General features: G+C 44.8%; 2 protein-coding genes across 12 annotated transcripts in view; one reads left to right on the top strand and one right to left on the bottom strand.

Annotated features, from left to right (window-relative positions):
• Nucleotides 1-13,291, bottom strand: NUDT22 (nudix hydrolase 22). Of its 11 annotated transcripts, XM_087913864.1 has the most exons (8): nucleotides 13,004-13,241; nucleotides 11,453-11,507; nucleotides 9,914-10,016; nucleotides 3,992-4,479; nucleotides 2,903-3,016; nucleotides 2,724-2,821; nucleotides 1,629-1,722; nucleotides 1-808 (listed from the first exon to the last, which is right to left on the bottom strand). In XM_087913864.1, the coding sequence occupies exons 3-8, from the start codon at nucleotides 9,927-9,929 to the stop codon at nucleotides 704-706; spliced, it is 915 nt and encodes a 304-aa protein (XP_087769990.1). In that variant the 5' UTR covers nucleotides 9,930-10,016; nucleotides 11,453-11,507; nucleotides 13,004-13,241; the 3' UTR covers nucleotides 1-703. The 11 variants fall into 11 exon arrangements, with proteins under 11 accessions (XP_087769990.1, XP_087769994.1, XP_087769991.1 ...); XM_087913868.1 differs by lacking the exon at nucleotides 11,453-11,507 and having other exon boundaries at nucleotides 1,629-1,716; nucleotides 13,084-13,291; XM_087913865.1 differs by lacking the exon at nucleotides 11,453-11,507 and having other exon boundaries at nucleotides 13,084-13,291.
• DNAJC4 (DnaJ heat shock protein family (Hsp40) member C4) overlaps nucleotides 12,958-13,582 on the top strand; it is a 17,861-nt gene continuing 17,236 nt past the window's right edge. Inside the window, 1 exon segment of the mRNA XM_087913874.1 lies at nucleotides 12,958-13,009. The gene's annotated coding sequence lies outside the window, so the exon portion shown is untranslated.

Raw genomic sequence — 13,582 nt, forward strand, 5'->3', positions numbered from 1 at the left:
TGTGTTTGTGTTTTATTTTTATAGTCATAAATTGTACACTGAAGACCGTATTTAATTTTGTTGTACAAGGGGCAATGACAATAAACTAAACTAAATATGAACCACATTATTGGACTCAGAACTCTTTGTTTTGTTTGAGGTTTTTGCTTAAAATACAAGGCACATTCTTCATTTTTTCCCCCACTCCAACGCTATATTAAAAAGTGTTCACAGGGCAAAACTTATAAGCCCACCAAACACTGTGCAGAATTCAGGGCTGTATATCCACCAAAGCACAATTTAATTTCGGGACAAAAAAACCAACCGAGCTAACAGTGTAGATTCTAGCTTAGCTATTTCCCAAGGATGGGATGTAGGAAGAGAAAGCGGCCAGATGAGTGGAGAGGAGGACAGGAAATGCAGGCTCAGAAGCCTAGCCCAAACTATCCTATGAAATTGTACCTAAAATGAGTATTATTATTATTATTGTTGTTGTTGTTGTTGTTATTGTTCTGAAAAAAAAGCTCTTTATTGAAAAATGAAGCCCCAGAGGCACAGTTCTAGGAGCTGGAAGTCCTTACCAGTTTGTTTTCTGGAGAGGGGGTGAGTCTTGGCATAACTGCCCTCTTTTACTGAAAAGCAGGAACCGGTGGATTTGTGTTGATATTTGACATTTTGGTAAAGAGCAGCCCTTGAGAGAGAGAGAGAGTCTATCAGCCGGCTTTTACGGTTGCACTCCCAGCACCTCTGTGTAAAGTTTCACGGCCCCTTTGGCCGACGGGCACAGTTCATTCCACCACTCGCCCTTCTGCTCCATCGACGGGACGTCCTGCACAGACAGAGAGAGAGACATGAGAGAGATGACGAAACGGGAGGAAGTCCAACAGGACGTGCAAGGATGGTTTTCGTGGGCAGAGGTTTTGATGGGGTGAGGGTGATTTTCGAGGTGGGCTAAAGTTTACACTCTAGCTGGGTCCACCTCTTTTCTGGTAAACTTCAAGGCAGAATAATGACACCCAATTAACTCTAGCGCATCCCCAAGAGGGTGAGAGGCTCAGAATAGAATAGAATAGAATAGAATAGAATAGAATAGAATAGAATAGAATAGAATAGAATAGAATAGAATACTTTATTGGCCAAGTGTGGTTGGACAAACAAGGAATTTGTCTTTGGTGCAAATGCTCTCAGTGTACGTAAAAGAAAAGAGACATTGGTCCAGAGTTAAGAATAGAATTAGAATTAGAATTAGAATAGAATTGAATAGAATTAGAATTAGAATTAGAATTAGAATTAGAATTAGAATTAGAATTAGAATTAGAATTAGAATTAGAATTAGAATTAGAATTAGAATTAGAATTAGAATTAGAATAGAATAGAATAGAATACAATTCTTTATTGGCATAAGCTCTCAGTGTACATAAAAGAAAAGAGACATTCGTCAAGGGTCAAGAATCATCAGGTGCAACACTTAATAAGTCATAGGGTACAATAGGCAATCGAATCAAGTTAGCTATCAAAGTGCTATCAAGTTAGCAGGCTTGGTCGAGTGATTTGAGGCAGCAGGAGACGCTGAGTTCGAGGCCTGCCTTAGGCACGGGAGCCGGCTGGGTGACTTGGGCCAGTCCCTCCTCCAGAGGTTTAAAACGTACCTCTCGGCTGACAAAAATGATGCCGACGGATTCTTGAGCTTCTGGTCCCCCGAGAGCATAACGCTGCTTCACTTCCTCTGAGGACAGGCTGCACCTGAAGGGCAAAATGGAGAGGAGAACCGTCCGCAGAGGAGGAGAACTGAAGTCACGATGGAGGGTGGCCTCCCTGGGTTTGAAAATGGGCTGGATTGAACAAGCAGCTGACTCATTTTTTAGGACAGCTGCCGCGTCATGACAGGCGCGTTTCTCTCGCCACGTACATGTATACATCCAAAAATGGACTGTGTTGTTTCTCCGTGTCATATAATATACGTGGGCGAGTGGTGCAGTGGCCTAGAGGTGGAGCTCTTGCTTCACAATCAGGAGGCTGTGAGTTCGATCCTAGGTAGAGGCAGATATTTCTCTCTCTGGGCACTGTAAGAATATATCCGCTGCAAATTCCGCATTGGTGACAGGAAGGGCATCCGGACAGTAAATACTCAGCTCCATATAGATAGATAGATAGATAGATAGGAGAGAGAGAGAGATAAGACAGATAATAGGTAGGCAAGTAGAGAGATAATAGAGAAGAGAAAAGAGAAGAGAGAGAAGTAGGTAGGTGGATAGAGAGAGATAAGTCAGATAATAAGGAGGTAGGTAGAGAGATGGATGGATGGATGGATAGATAGATAGATAGATGATAGATAGATATGCATAAAAAAATATATGTGGGTATACTGTATGCATAATTTTGTATCTGTTTATTTCATGTTTATGTAGTATATATTGGAGGTGGTGACGATTTGTGAGCTGTATGCAACGAAATTTCATTTTAATGTATGCAGATACATTCAAAGTGACAATAAAGTTATTCTAAGTCTCTAAGTGGCAGGGTTTTAAGTTTTATGGCCTTCTGACAAGCGGTGTCAACGAGGAAGCCAGAGTCACGTTACTAACTCAACAACCCCAACGATTCCCTTAACAACGGTGGCAAGAAAGGTCGCAAAATGGGGCAAAGCCCGCTTAAAAAATGTCTCGCTTAGTGACATAAATCTGGGGGCCCAATCGCGGTTGTAAGTGGAGGACTGCCTGCACCCCAGCTTCCTCAAGCATTACCTGACATAGAATTCGGCGCTGCACCGGCCCGCCGTGGTTTCATTCCGAACGATGCCAAGCAAAAGTGGCCTGCTGAGCGTGTCCGGCTGAAGGTTCATCTGGAAACAGGTAAAAAGGCGGTTCAGGTGAAGGAGACCCGGCTCAGCGCCAGGCCTCCTTCTTGTCGTCCAGCCTCTCACCTCATCCTGGATCTCACGAAGCACGGAAGAGAAGAGTTCCCCGACCACCAGATCCCCCGGGAGATCCTGGTGTCGAATCAAGGATCCCACCGAAGCGTCCTTGCCCAACACAGCCTGCAAAGGGAAATTGGCCTTGCTCAAGGGGCGCAGTCAGAGCTGCAAACAGGATCCATCGGCGACGTCAACAAATTGGGAGAGAATTATCATGCGGAGCCGTAATTTTCCAAAAGAATTACGCCCCAGTGTAGCTTAATAGGGGTGAGGTCCTTACCTTACAACAGTTAATTTAGCAGCCGTTCAAAGTTACAACGGCGCTGAAGAAAGGGACTGAGGACTGTTTTTCACAGTTACGACCTTGGCAGCATCCCCGCCATCGGAGGCTTGGCAACTGGCTCACACTTATGACCGTATGAGTCCTGAGATCCACTTTTGCGACCTCCTGACAAGCAAAGTCAACAGGGGAGCCAGTCTCGCTTAACAACCGGGTTATTCATTTATCAACTGCAGTGATTTGCTTAACAACCGGAGCAAGAAAGGCCGTCAAATGGGGCAAACTTAGCTTAATAAATGCTTCACTGGACCATGGAAATTTTGGGCTCAATTGTGGTAGTAAGTGGACGTACGAAGGGTCACTTGACACTTGACATATGAACCAATGGCTTATCAACCATTCAGAGTTATGGTGGACTTAAAAAAAAAAGTTATTTATCACCCGTCGTCAAAGTTACGATTCCTGGGCACGCACAACACCCCGCAGTCATGCGCTCACACAGTTGGCCACTGGTGCACATTCATGGCATCCCCGTGACTTTGACGCTGTTTTCCAGCAGGAAACAAGTCCATGGGGTATGCTGGACTCATTTAATGACCAGGCGCTTTGCTGAACAATGGCGTGATCCCCTCAACGACCTTGGTGACTGGCTTGATATCATAAAAAGGGCTGCAAAATTTAATCAGGCTCAATTGCAAGAACCGACAACCAAAATTCTGTGCTCCGTGCTGGTCGTAATTCAAGGACTACCTGTCTGTATTTATAAGATGGGGGGGGGGATTCCCTCCACTGCCCCCAAAGCGGATAAAGACACCCACCTGAGGCTCCGGGTGCCCGCCGGGAACGTCGATCTTTCCTGGGGCTTCTCCCACACACAGGCTCCGTCGCAAGAAGACCAAGTTGTCGTCCGCGGTGTGCAACACGGCGCCCACACCCAGGGGGTCGGCGAGGTAGGCTTGGCTGTTCCCAAAGTCCTTGTGCCCCTGTTCCTGCAGCTGCCTGGCTGTCTCTGCCAAGTTGGTGCCCACGAAGTCCTTGTAGCTGGTGAGCCCCAGGTGGAAAGTCAAAATGCTCCCATCCAGCTTGACAGAGTGGAGGCGAAATTTGGCCCCGTCGAAAAGCCACGGGTTCTGCCGGCAACGGGCTGCCCAGACACTGTCGATTTGGGCCTGATCCGCGGGCAGCGAGTTCCGGTCGTAGAGGGGGGAAAGTTCTACTCGGACGTGAGATTCGGGGATACCCCCCAAAGCCGGGCATTTGAACAGTAAGGAGATATCTGGGTCCATCCCCTGCCTGCTTTGTTCACCTGAAAAGAGAGGAAGGCGAAACGTCCAGCATTTTCCTCTGGTTTTGGGGGTTCCCAGTATGTACCTACTACAGCGACGCTTTTCAACCTTAACAACTTTAGGCCCTCTGGACTTCAACTCCCAGAATTCCCCAGCCAGCCACTTCAACTCCTCACTCTTCAGTGTCCTGAAACTACCAATTTGTGATGGAATTACTACCAGAGGTGGTCTTCAGCCGGTTCTGACCGGTTCTGGAGAACTGGTAGTGGAAATTTTGAATAGTTTGGACAAACGACAAATGCCACTTCTGGTTGGCCCCGCCCCCATATCTATTCTCCGCCTCCCGAGTCCCAGCTGATTGGCTGGGTCTTCTTTGGTTGCCCTGCCCAGGAGAACGGAGCTGGAAAGCAGGTCAGTGGGGTGGGGAGGGAAGGGGGATTTTGCAGTATACCCTTCCCCTGCCACGCCCAACAAGCCACGCCGACAGAACTGGTAGTAAAAAATCTGAATCCCACCACAGATTACTATGTATAGTATCGGAGGTCCCATCATCCTGTTGCCAGCCTCTCTTGAACAATCACAAAGGGATCAAGAATGAAAATTCCATTTGAAAAAGAAGAAATTCCACTTTCTTTTTTCCTTGCCTTTCTTTTGAAATTAGTCCTCAGCTTACGACCACCACTTATTGGTGGCTAAGCAGGACAGTTCTGCCCCATTTTACGACCTTTCTTGACACAGTTGTGAATCGCTGCAGCCGTGAAGTTAATAATCCAGTTGTTAAGTGAATCTGACTTCCCCATTGGCTTTGCTTGTCGGAAGGTCACAAAACCATCGTCAAGTTGCCAATATCTGCATTTTGACCACGTGACCATGGAAGAGGTTGCAATGGTCATAAGTGTGAAAGACTGGTCATAAGTCATTTTCTTCAGTGCCGTTGTAACTAATCTTAAACAGTCAATGAAGGAACTCTTGTTAAGTCAAGTATCATTAATTTTTTTTTCCTGGATCTGCCTAGCAGCCGTGGGTGTGCAAATAGAATAACGTATAGAATAGAATAACAGAGTTGGAAGGGACCTTGAAGGTCTTCTAGTCCAACCCCCGGCCTAGGCAGGAAACCCCACACCACTTCAGATAAAAGGTTATCCAACATCTTTTTAAAAAACTTCCAGTGTTGGAGCATTCACAACTTCTGGAGGCAGGTTGTTCCACTGATTAATTGTTCTAACTGTCGGGAAATTCCTCCTTAGTTCTACGTTTCTTCTATCCTTGATTCTTCCCTACTCAAACAAGCGTGAATTTAGCCTCCTTGGTTGAAGCTCACAGACTACTCCATCTTTTGCCCATGAGGATATCCGACCTGTCAAACTATCCATGGTTAAATTGCAACGATCGTCACAGCTGGACAGAACGCACTGTGTTCCAGATGCGCTGGCATTGGAAATTCCCCACCTGTCAGACTTGATAGGAAGCTGGAGCGATATATATTTTGCAGACTTTACTGCTTTTCATGGATCCCGAAGGGCCACATGGTTGATATGAAGAAGGAAAACCCCAGGAGGTTAAGAGAAGGAGAAATTTAAATCAGGGCTGCCAACTGTTCGGAAAATTAAATCTTGATCTGCTTCCCTTTCCCAATTGGGGTGGAGAGGCCTAAAAGAAAGGCAGGACTTCTATATCTGTCGCAGCTGCGTTTAGAAGCAAAGTCTTCAGGATCAAGGATTTGAAAATGTGGCAGCTTAACTGCGACAGAATCATCTTATTTTTACAAGTTAGAAACAAAGGGTTAGGGCTGGGAATATCTGCAGTTATAGGATGAGCTGCAGAGGCTGGAAAGAAGTTGGCAACGCTCATCTGGAACGTGAAAAAATAAAACAATTTTTGGGGAGGATGGGAATAGCAGGGACATTTGACAGGGAGGACAAAGAAATAAAAAAGATTTGAGGCTACATGCTACTTCTTCATTCTGTCTACCACCTCCGCTCACCACGTCTGATATTAAGCTTTTGGGGACTTGATTGCAGGGGCTATAAATCCAAACAGGACATCAAGCCCTCAAGCGGAGATGGATGAGATTATAAGGCTTCGATTTAATTACGGAGCAAATTCGCTGCTCCTTCAACCCAGAACGCCATCATTGCAGTTTAATTGACATAATTTTCTGCAGAGGAAGCAGCCGCCTCACTGCAGCTTTGCTGAAGGATTGTTCATTGAGTAACTCATCATTTTTTAATATTTTCGCCCCCTAGATTTTTAGAAAAGGTTTAAATATTTTTTCTAAGAAATGCTCATTGCCCAAAAAATAAAAACAGGGCAGCATCTTCGTAGCTGTAGTCCTCGACTTACAACAGTTTATTTAATGACCGTTTGAAGTTACAACAGCACTGAAAAAATGGGAATTATGACTGTTTTTTGCACTTTAAACTGTCACAAAACCCCACAGTCACATGATCAACTTTTAGATGCTTGGCAACTGACTCATATTTATGACGGTTGCAGTGTCCCCGTTTGCGACCTTCTGATAAAGGCAGTGCAGAAGCCAGATTTGCTTAACAACTGTGTGACTAGTTTAACACCTGCAGTTGTTCCTTTAACAACTGTAATAAGAAAAATCGTGAAATGGAGCAAAATTGACTTAATAAATGTCTCAATTAGCAACAGAGTGAAGTCGCAAAAGGGGTTCAAAGGGCCCAGGGACACTGCAGCCATCATAGATGTGAGTCGGTTGCCAAAAGTCTGAATTTTGATGTGACCATGGGGTTTTACGATGGTTTAAAGTCCGAAAAACGGTCATAATTCCCCTTTTTCAGTGCCATCATGACCTTGAACCAGGGGTGGGATTCAAATATTAACAACCAGTTCTGTGGGCGTGGTCTAATTTGTGGGTGTGGCTTGGTCATATGACTGGCTGAGTGTGGCTTGTATGTAAATACTATAAATATTTATGTAAATATTGAATTTTTTATTAAAAAAAAGAACAACTTTTACCCAAAAGCAGGCAGGCAGATTGAATTGCTCGCAGAATCACAGATTCACTCAGAGATCTACCTTTCTGCAATCTGTTGCCTGAGTCTGCACTGAAAAATAGAAGCTTCAGTCCTAAGGAAGGTTCAGCTCTGCTTTTAGATTAGCAAGAAAGCAAGAAATCCAACAATTTCCTGTTTTCTAGCTAATCTAAATCCCCCAGCACAGCGGCACAGGCAAAAATGGCAACTTACGCAGGCAAGTTTGATGGCGCGCATGCCAGGTAAGGAGTGAGTGGGCGGGGCAGGTCCAGCTAGTGGTGTGATTTGCCGGTTCTCTGACTTGCGCAGAATTGTAACAACTAGTTCTATAGAACTGTCCGACCAGGTAGAATCCCACCCCTGCTTTGAACGATCACTAAATGAAGTGTTGTGAGTCAAGGACTAGCTGCGGTTGGAAGCCAGACACTGGGGGGGAAGACACTGTTATGTCACGGTTTAAAGTGAGCAGAGAAGATGTGCTGAAAACATTTATTTGGGTTTCCAACCGGGAAGACACAGACCACTGAATCTGGTTAGGCTGGTGCCAGTGCTAAAAAGAAGACAGATGAAAATGTCAAAAGCAATTAAGGAAGGGATTCTTTGCAAGCAAAACCCCAGAGGAATTTTCTCACTGCTTTATTAGTTTGAACATATATAAAATAATTCCCCACCCCTCTGGTTCGCAATGCTCCGTATGCTACTGTAAATATGCCTCTCCTATTTTTTTTCTTTTGTTAACCCTCGACTTACGACCTCAAGGGAGCCCAACATTTTTGTCGCTAAACAAGACATTTGTTAAAGTGAGGTCGGCCTCATTTTACAACTTTCCTTGCCACAGTTGCTAAGTGAATCGGTGTGGTGGTTCAGTTAGTAACCAACCCAGTTGTTTAAGTGAATCTTGGCTTCCCTGTTGACTTCGCTGGTTAGAAGGTCGCAAAAGGAGATCCAGTGCAACCGTCATAAATACAAACCAAGCGCCTGAATTTTGATCAACGTGACCCGTGGGGAGTGCCACGACGGTCCTAAGCATGGAAAATGGGTCGTAAGTCACTTTTTTTCCCCCTTGCCTCAGTTGTGAAGTGAATCATTAAAGTCAGTAACACAGTTTCGAACGGTCACTAAAGGAACTGTTGTAAGTCGAGGAACACCTGTACTGCAGACCGGGAAGAATGGAGAGGACTAGCTAGGCTCTGTTGGAAGAAACGGAGGGACTCCAACTCCCAGAATTCCAAGACCCTTTCTCTAAATATCACTTTTCTTAAACTCCCTCCTGCATGACTGATTCAAGGGGACGACTTCCAAGATTAAGAGGTCTTAAAAACTGAGGCGGCACAGCAACAAGTGCCAGGAATCCTAAAATTCAGGAATTAAGAGAGGATTATGACTATTTGTTAGGTGTGAAAATGCATGTGGTTGGGTTTTTTCTTCTTCTTCAGGGGTACCAAACGCCTGATACGCCTCTCTGGCAATAGCTCCATTCAGGAGAGATTTGCACACGCGTGAACACGGGATGCCGTATAATCTGATTTGTAATGGGCACTAATGAATGTTAATCTCGGTGGGAAGATTTGGGGGTGGGGGCTTATACAAACCGGAGGAATGAAAAAAGACTCTTGCTGGACTGAAGTCCAAACCAGGGAGACCAACTTCTATCACCTCTTGTTCCTCCGGCTTATTTATTTATTTTTAAATAGAATTGAAACCAGCAATTCTGAGTTAGCATCTCTGGAGATGGCTAATTAATTTCTATGTCAAAACTGTTGTTAACCAGACACAGATAGTCCTCGACTTACAACACCTCGCTCAGTGACTGTTCAAAGGTACGATGGCACTGAAAAAAAAGGGACTTAGGACCCCTTTTTCATAGTTACAACATTTCCAAGCATCCCCATGGTCACTTGATCAAAATTCGGACACTTGGTAACTGACTCATATTTATGACGGTTGCAGTGTCCCGGGGTCACGTGAGTTAATAACTGGAGTGATTCACATCAACGGTGGCAAGGAAGGCCGTAAAATGGAGCAAAACTCACTTCACAACGGTCTCGCTTAACAACAGGAACGTTGGGCCCAATTGTGGTTGTAAGTCGAGATGTACCTCCTGTACTGCCATAAAGTTGGCTTGCTTTTCCTAAAAGTCAGGCAGCTTTCGAAATTGGCTAGGTTAGGTTACCATGGTTGTGTTTGGGCTGGCATAGACGTTATTATTTAGCACAAGGGTCTCCAAACTTGGCAAGTTTAAGGCTTGTGGACTTCAACTCTCAGAATTCCTGAGCTAAGATAATTGTAGGAGGAATTCTGGGAGTTGAAGTCCACAAGCCTTAAAGCTGTCAAGTTTGAAAGACCCCTGATATAGGACAGACTAAAATAAGATTGGGGATTTTGGCTTACTCTCTATGCTTAACTCAGATATTATGTATAATGAATTATTAAGTATTAGGAAAAGCCTCACGTTGTGGCATATCCATCTTGCAACGGCAATCGGACAAAGGATGAGTCCACGATGAATCGGCTCCAAAGGATGGCACGGCTGGGCATTCACCAAAGTCCTATAACTAATAAAAACAGCCCTGATTTAAGAGTGCGACTTTTCATACAAGATGTCAAAATCAGATGCTAATGGAAGGAGGATTGTCAGACAAACAGGCAGACGTAAAGGGCAACTTGGAGAGGGGCTGCAATTGGAGGGGTCCTTGGTGCTCTCTAAGTTTGGTTGTTTTCTTGCAGATGTTTCATGACCCAGTTAGATTATACCATCAGTGCTAGAAGGGAGCGGGGTTTGCTGCAGATGCCCCTTCCAGCACTTAGGATGTTACCTAGATGAAACGTCTGCAAGAAAATATCCAAAATCAGAGAACACCATGGAACTCCTCATTTCAACCCTGAGCTACAAATATTGTCTGTTATTGGGTTACATTTTTTTTTAGAAAAAAAAAAAGCTCGAACTGGGTTTGCACAGGCAAAGGGCGAGAGCCGGTAAAAACACATTCTATTTTTGCTCTCTGTTTTATCTTTTTAAACCAGCTGCGGTCAGACAGATAAAACAGGAGCAAGATTTAATTCTGCTTTAAAAATTGGCAGGCTTTTAAAGTTTATTCTTCACAAAGCCACCACGGAACCCAGGAGGACCAAAGCATTTGAGAAGTGCTTTTGTTATACAGATTAAAATGGAATCCTTAAGAGTTGATAGCCCAGTTATTTCTTGCCCAACCCTGATACCAGTAAAATAATTTTGTTTGTTCGCTTTTTAACAAACTGATTTCTCATTTCCAGGGATTCAAAATCCTGCCAAATTGAGCAACCCCTGATGTAAGGTCAGCTTGGAGCCTGGAGCATTCATTTCCGCTGCAGTTTTTATCTTTGCACGGAAAAATTTGGCAATTGTCCTTGGCAACAACATACTTCCCTTTTGACAGTGGTTTTCCTAAGTTGTCCTGACTGGGCCCTTTGTGGGAGGACCACCACTACCCCATTCAAAAATAATAAAATAAAATAAAATAGAAGGTCCATTCTCTCTTCTTCCCAGTGAAAGGGAGACGTCAGTGTCGCACCTTTGACAAAAGTGTGTGTTCTTGGTTGGGCTTCCTGGCTGGTTTTCACGGGGAGGCTGCTGGCACCCTTCCCGTATATTTCACGGCTGATCGAATATGAGCCCTTTTTGCCTGGCAACTCTGGAAAAGCATCTGTAATCTCTTTCTCAAATCAAGACCCACGGGGCTGGCAAGTGATCCTACAGCCAGCTGTTCCCTCGCCTTTCAACCTTTGGAGTTGGCATCTTTCAATTTAATTTTTTTTGGGGGGTGTTAAAACTCTTTTGCATAAAGCGAAGATTCATTCACTGGGGCTCAATTCAGCCGTTGAGATTTGGCTTTTGGCAAAAAGGGAGACCGCCTCGACGTCTGGAGGAGTGGGGGGACAATTGTGCATTTGATAGACCCCCGCTGCCCATTGTTGCTTGGCTCCCAATCGTCTGCTTTAAAGTTTGACCTACAATCTTGACGTCAGGACTATCTGGGGGTGTAGAAAATCACTCAGCCTTCTCAGATCTGCAAATAGGCAAGAAAAGGAGCTAAGCACATGACACATCCCTTTGAATTAGCATTCACACACACACACAAATATATACCCCTCCATAAACAAACATATAAAATACCTGACAATCTAAATTTAAGGTATGTTGTGTGTGTGTAAACTTGATATTTTGTCTAAAATATGTTTGCGTGCATCTATAAAATCTCATCATGTAGAATTTCAGTGTGCATAAATGAGACATTCTTTAGTTTTTTTTAACCTATTACATCTAAATATATAAAATATGTGTGAGAATGTGGTTGTATATAAAACTGGACTTGGTCTACCTTTCACCTGAAATACAATTTATATGCACATGTGTGCATATATAGGCATCTATAAAACTGGATGTGGTCTATGCAATTGTTCTCAAGCTGACCAACTCCCCAACCTCCTTTCATGAAGGGTTTCATGAAGTAAAAAAAAATATTTAAATGTCTCGGCAAAACCTTATAAATTGAACTTATGTTTATTTATAAATATAGGCTCTTTGGGGATCCTCCATCATTTTTAAGAATGTAAAGAGGTCCTGAGACCACCAAGTTTGATATGCTTGAAGTGTTTCTCAACCTTTCAGATGTGTCGACTTCTAGCCAGGGAATTCTGGGAGTTGTAGTCCACATTTTAAACCATGCTGGTTGGGAAGTTCTGGGACTTGTAGTCCACCCCTTAAGGCACCCTAGCTAGGGAATTCTGGGACCTGTAGTCCACACCGCTTAAGGCACACTAGCTGAGGAAATCTGGGACTTGTAGTCCACATTTTAAACCATGCTGGTTGGGAAGTTCTGGGACTTGTAGTCCACCCCTTAAGGCACCCTAGCTAGGGAATTCTGGGACTTGTAGTCCACTCCGCTTAAGGCATCCTAGCTGGGGAATTCTGGGACTTGTAGTCCACACCACTTAAGGCACCCTAGCTGGGGAATTCTGGGACTTGTAGTCCACACCGCTTAAGGCACCCTAGCTGGGGAATTCTGGGACTTGTAGTCCACACCGCTTAAGGCACCCTAGCTGGGGAATTCTGGGACTTGTAGTCCACACCTCTTAAGCACGCTAGTGGGAAATTGTGGGAGTTGCTAAGGGCAAGAAGAGAAACACCTGCCTAGCTTTTCATTTAACACACTGTATGACGTGTTTGCGTGCATAACACTTGATTCCCTCCAACTTTTCACCAAACCATGAGGGAAAGATATACCTGTTTGGTATCTACGTCCTAATTAGAACTTTAGAAAGAAAAACACAAGATAACAAACCGACCCTCCATCCCAAAGTGCCTACATCTACGCTCTCAAAAATGCCCCCTCAACATCTTCTGCAAGGAATTCTGGGACTTGTAGGACTGGCCCCTTTGGAGGCAAGGACTGGAATCCTCCGAGAATACCCGGATGTCGCTCTTTTCCCTCCCTCCCTCCCTCCCTCCTCCCCTTCGGGGCTCGCGGCAAGGAGAACAAAATGGCGGCCGAAGTAGACGCACCCGTTGGTGAGTTTCTATGGTAACCGCCGTGTCCCCCGTCATTGCCCGTCCCTCTTTTTTTGCGCCCCCACTGCAGTCACCTTCCCGCGTTTGCTCCGGCAGTTGGGAGTAGCTGCGGTTTGGGTTTGTTTTGTTTTGCTTTTTTTAAAAAAAGGACGAGCCGTTTCAAAACGCCCCTTGACCCGTTTCTCCGGTTTTCTCTTCGGATTGTTTTGGGTTTTCCTTCCGCTGCACTTCCGGGTTCCCAAGGTGGCTTGGGTCCTTCCTATATTTCGTCCCCCTCCTCCCCGGAAATAGCGGGCAGGCTTCTTAAAGTTCCGTCCCTCCGATGGTTAACCCCTTTGCTTCTTCCCCACCACTAAGGCGGATTCTTGGCTCGGCTGCTTCAGGGGAGCGATGGGAGTTGTAGTCCCCTAGCTTACTGTCATCACAATTATTTATTGGCTCTATCTCGGTCAAAGGCCACTCAATTCATCAACTACTAACCCATCCATCTTTAATGCACGACAAATTGCAAAGAAGACATTGTTGTGCCCTTGATTTTGCTTGAATGGCTGGGGAAATTCGCTCCGAGCCCTT

The sequence above is a fragment of the Pseudonaja textilis genome, chromosome 16 (assembly GCF_049901715.1).
Source record: "Pseudonaja textilis isolate UNSWEBS1 chromosome 16, rPseTex1.2, whole genome shotgun sequence".
Classification (NCBI taxonomy): domain Eukaryota; kingdom Metazoa; phylum Chordata; class Lepidosauria; order Squamata; family Elapidae; genus Pseudonaja; species Pseudonaja textilis.

Excerpts from the sequence above, each read along its gene's own strand:
- NUDT22 (XM_087913865.1), bottom strand. Across the intron at positions 2,822-2,902 it reads TTCGTGAGATCCAGGATGAG|ATGAACCTTCAGCCGGACAC; the intron begins GTGAGAGGCTGG and ends ACCTGTTTCCAG. Across the intron at positions 1,723-2,723 it reads AGCGCCGAATTCTATGTCAG|GTGCAGCCTGTCCTCAGAGG; the intron begins GTAATGCTTGAG and ends TTTGCCCTTCAG.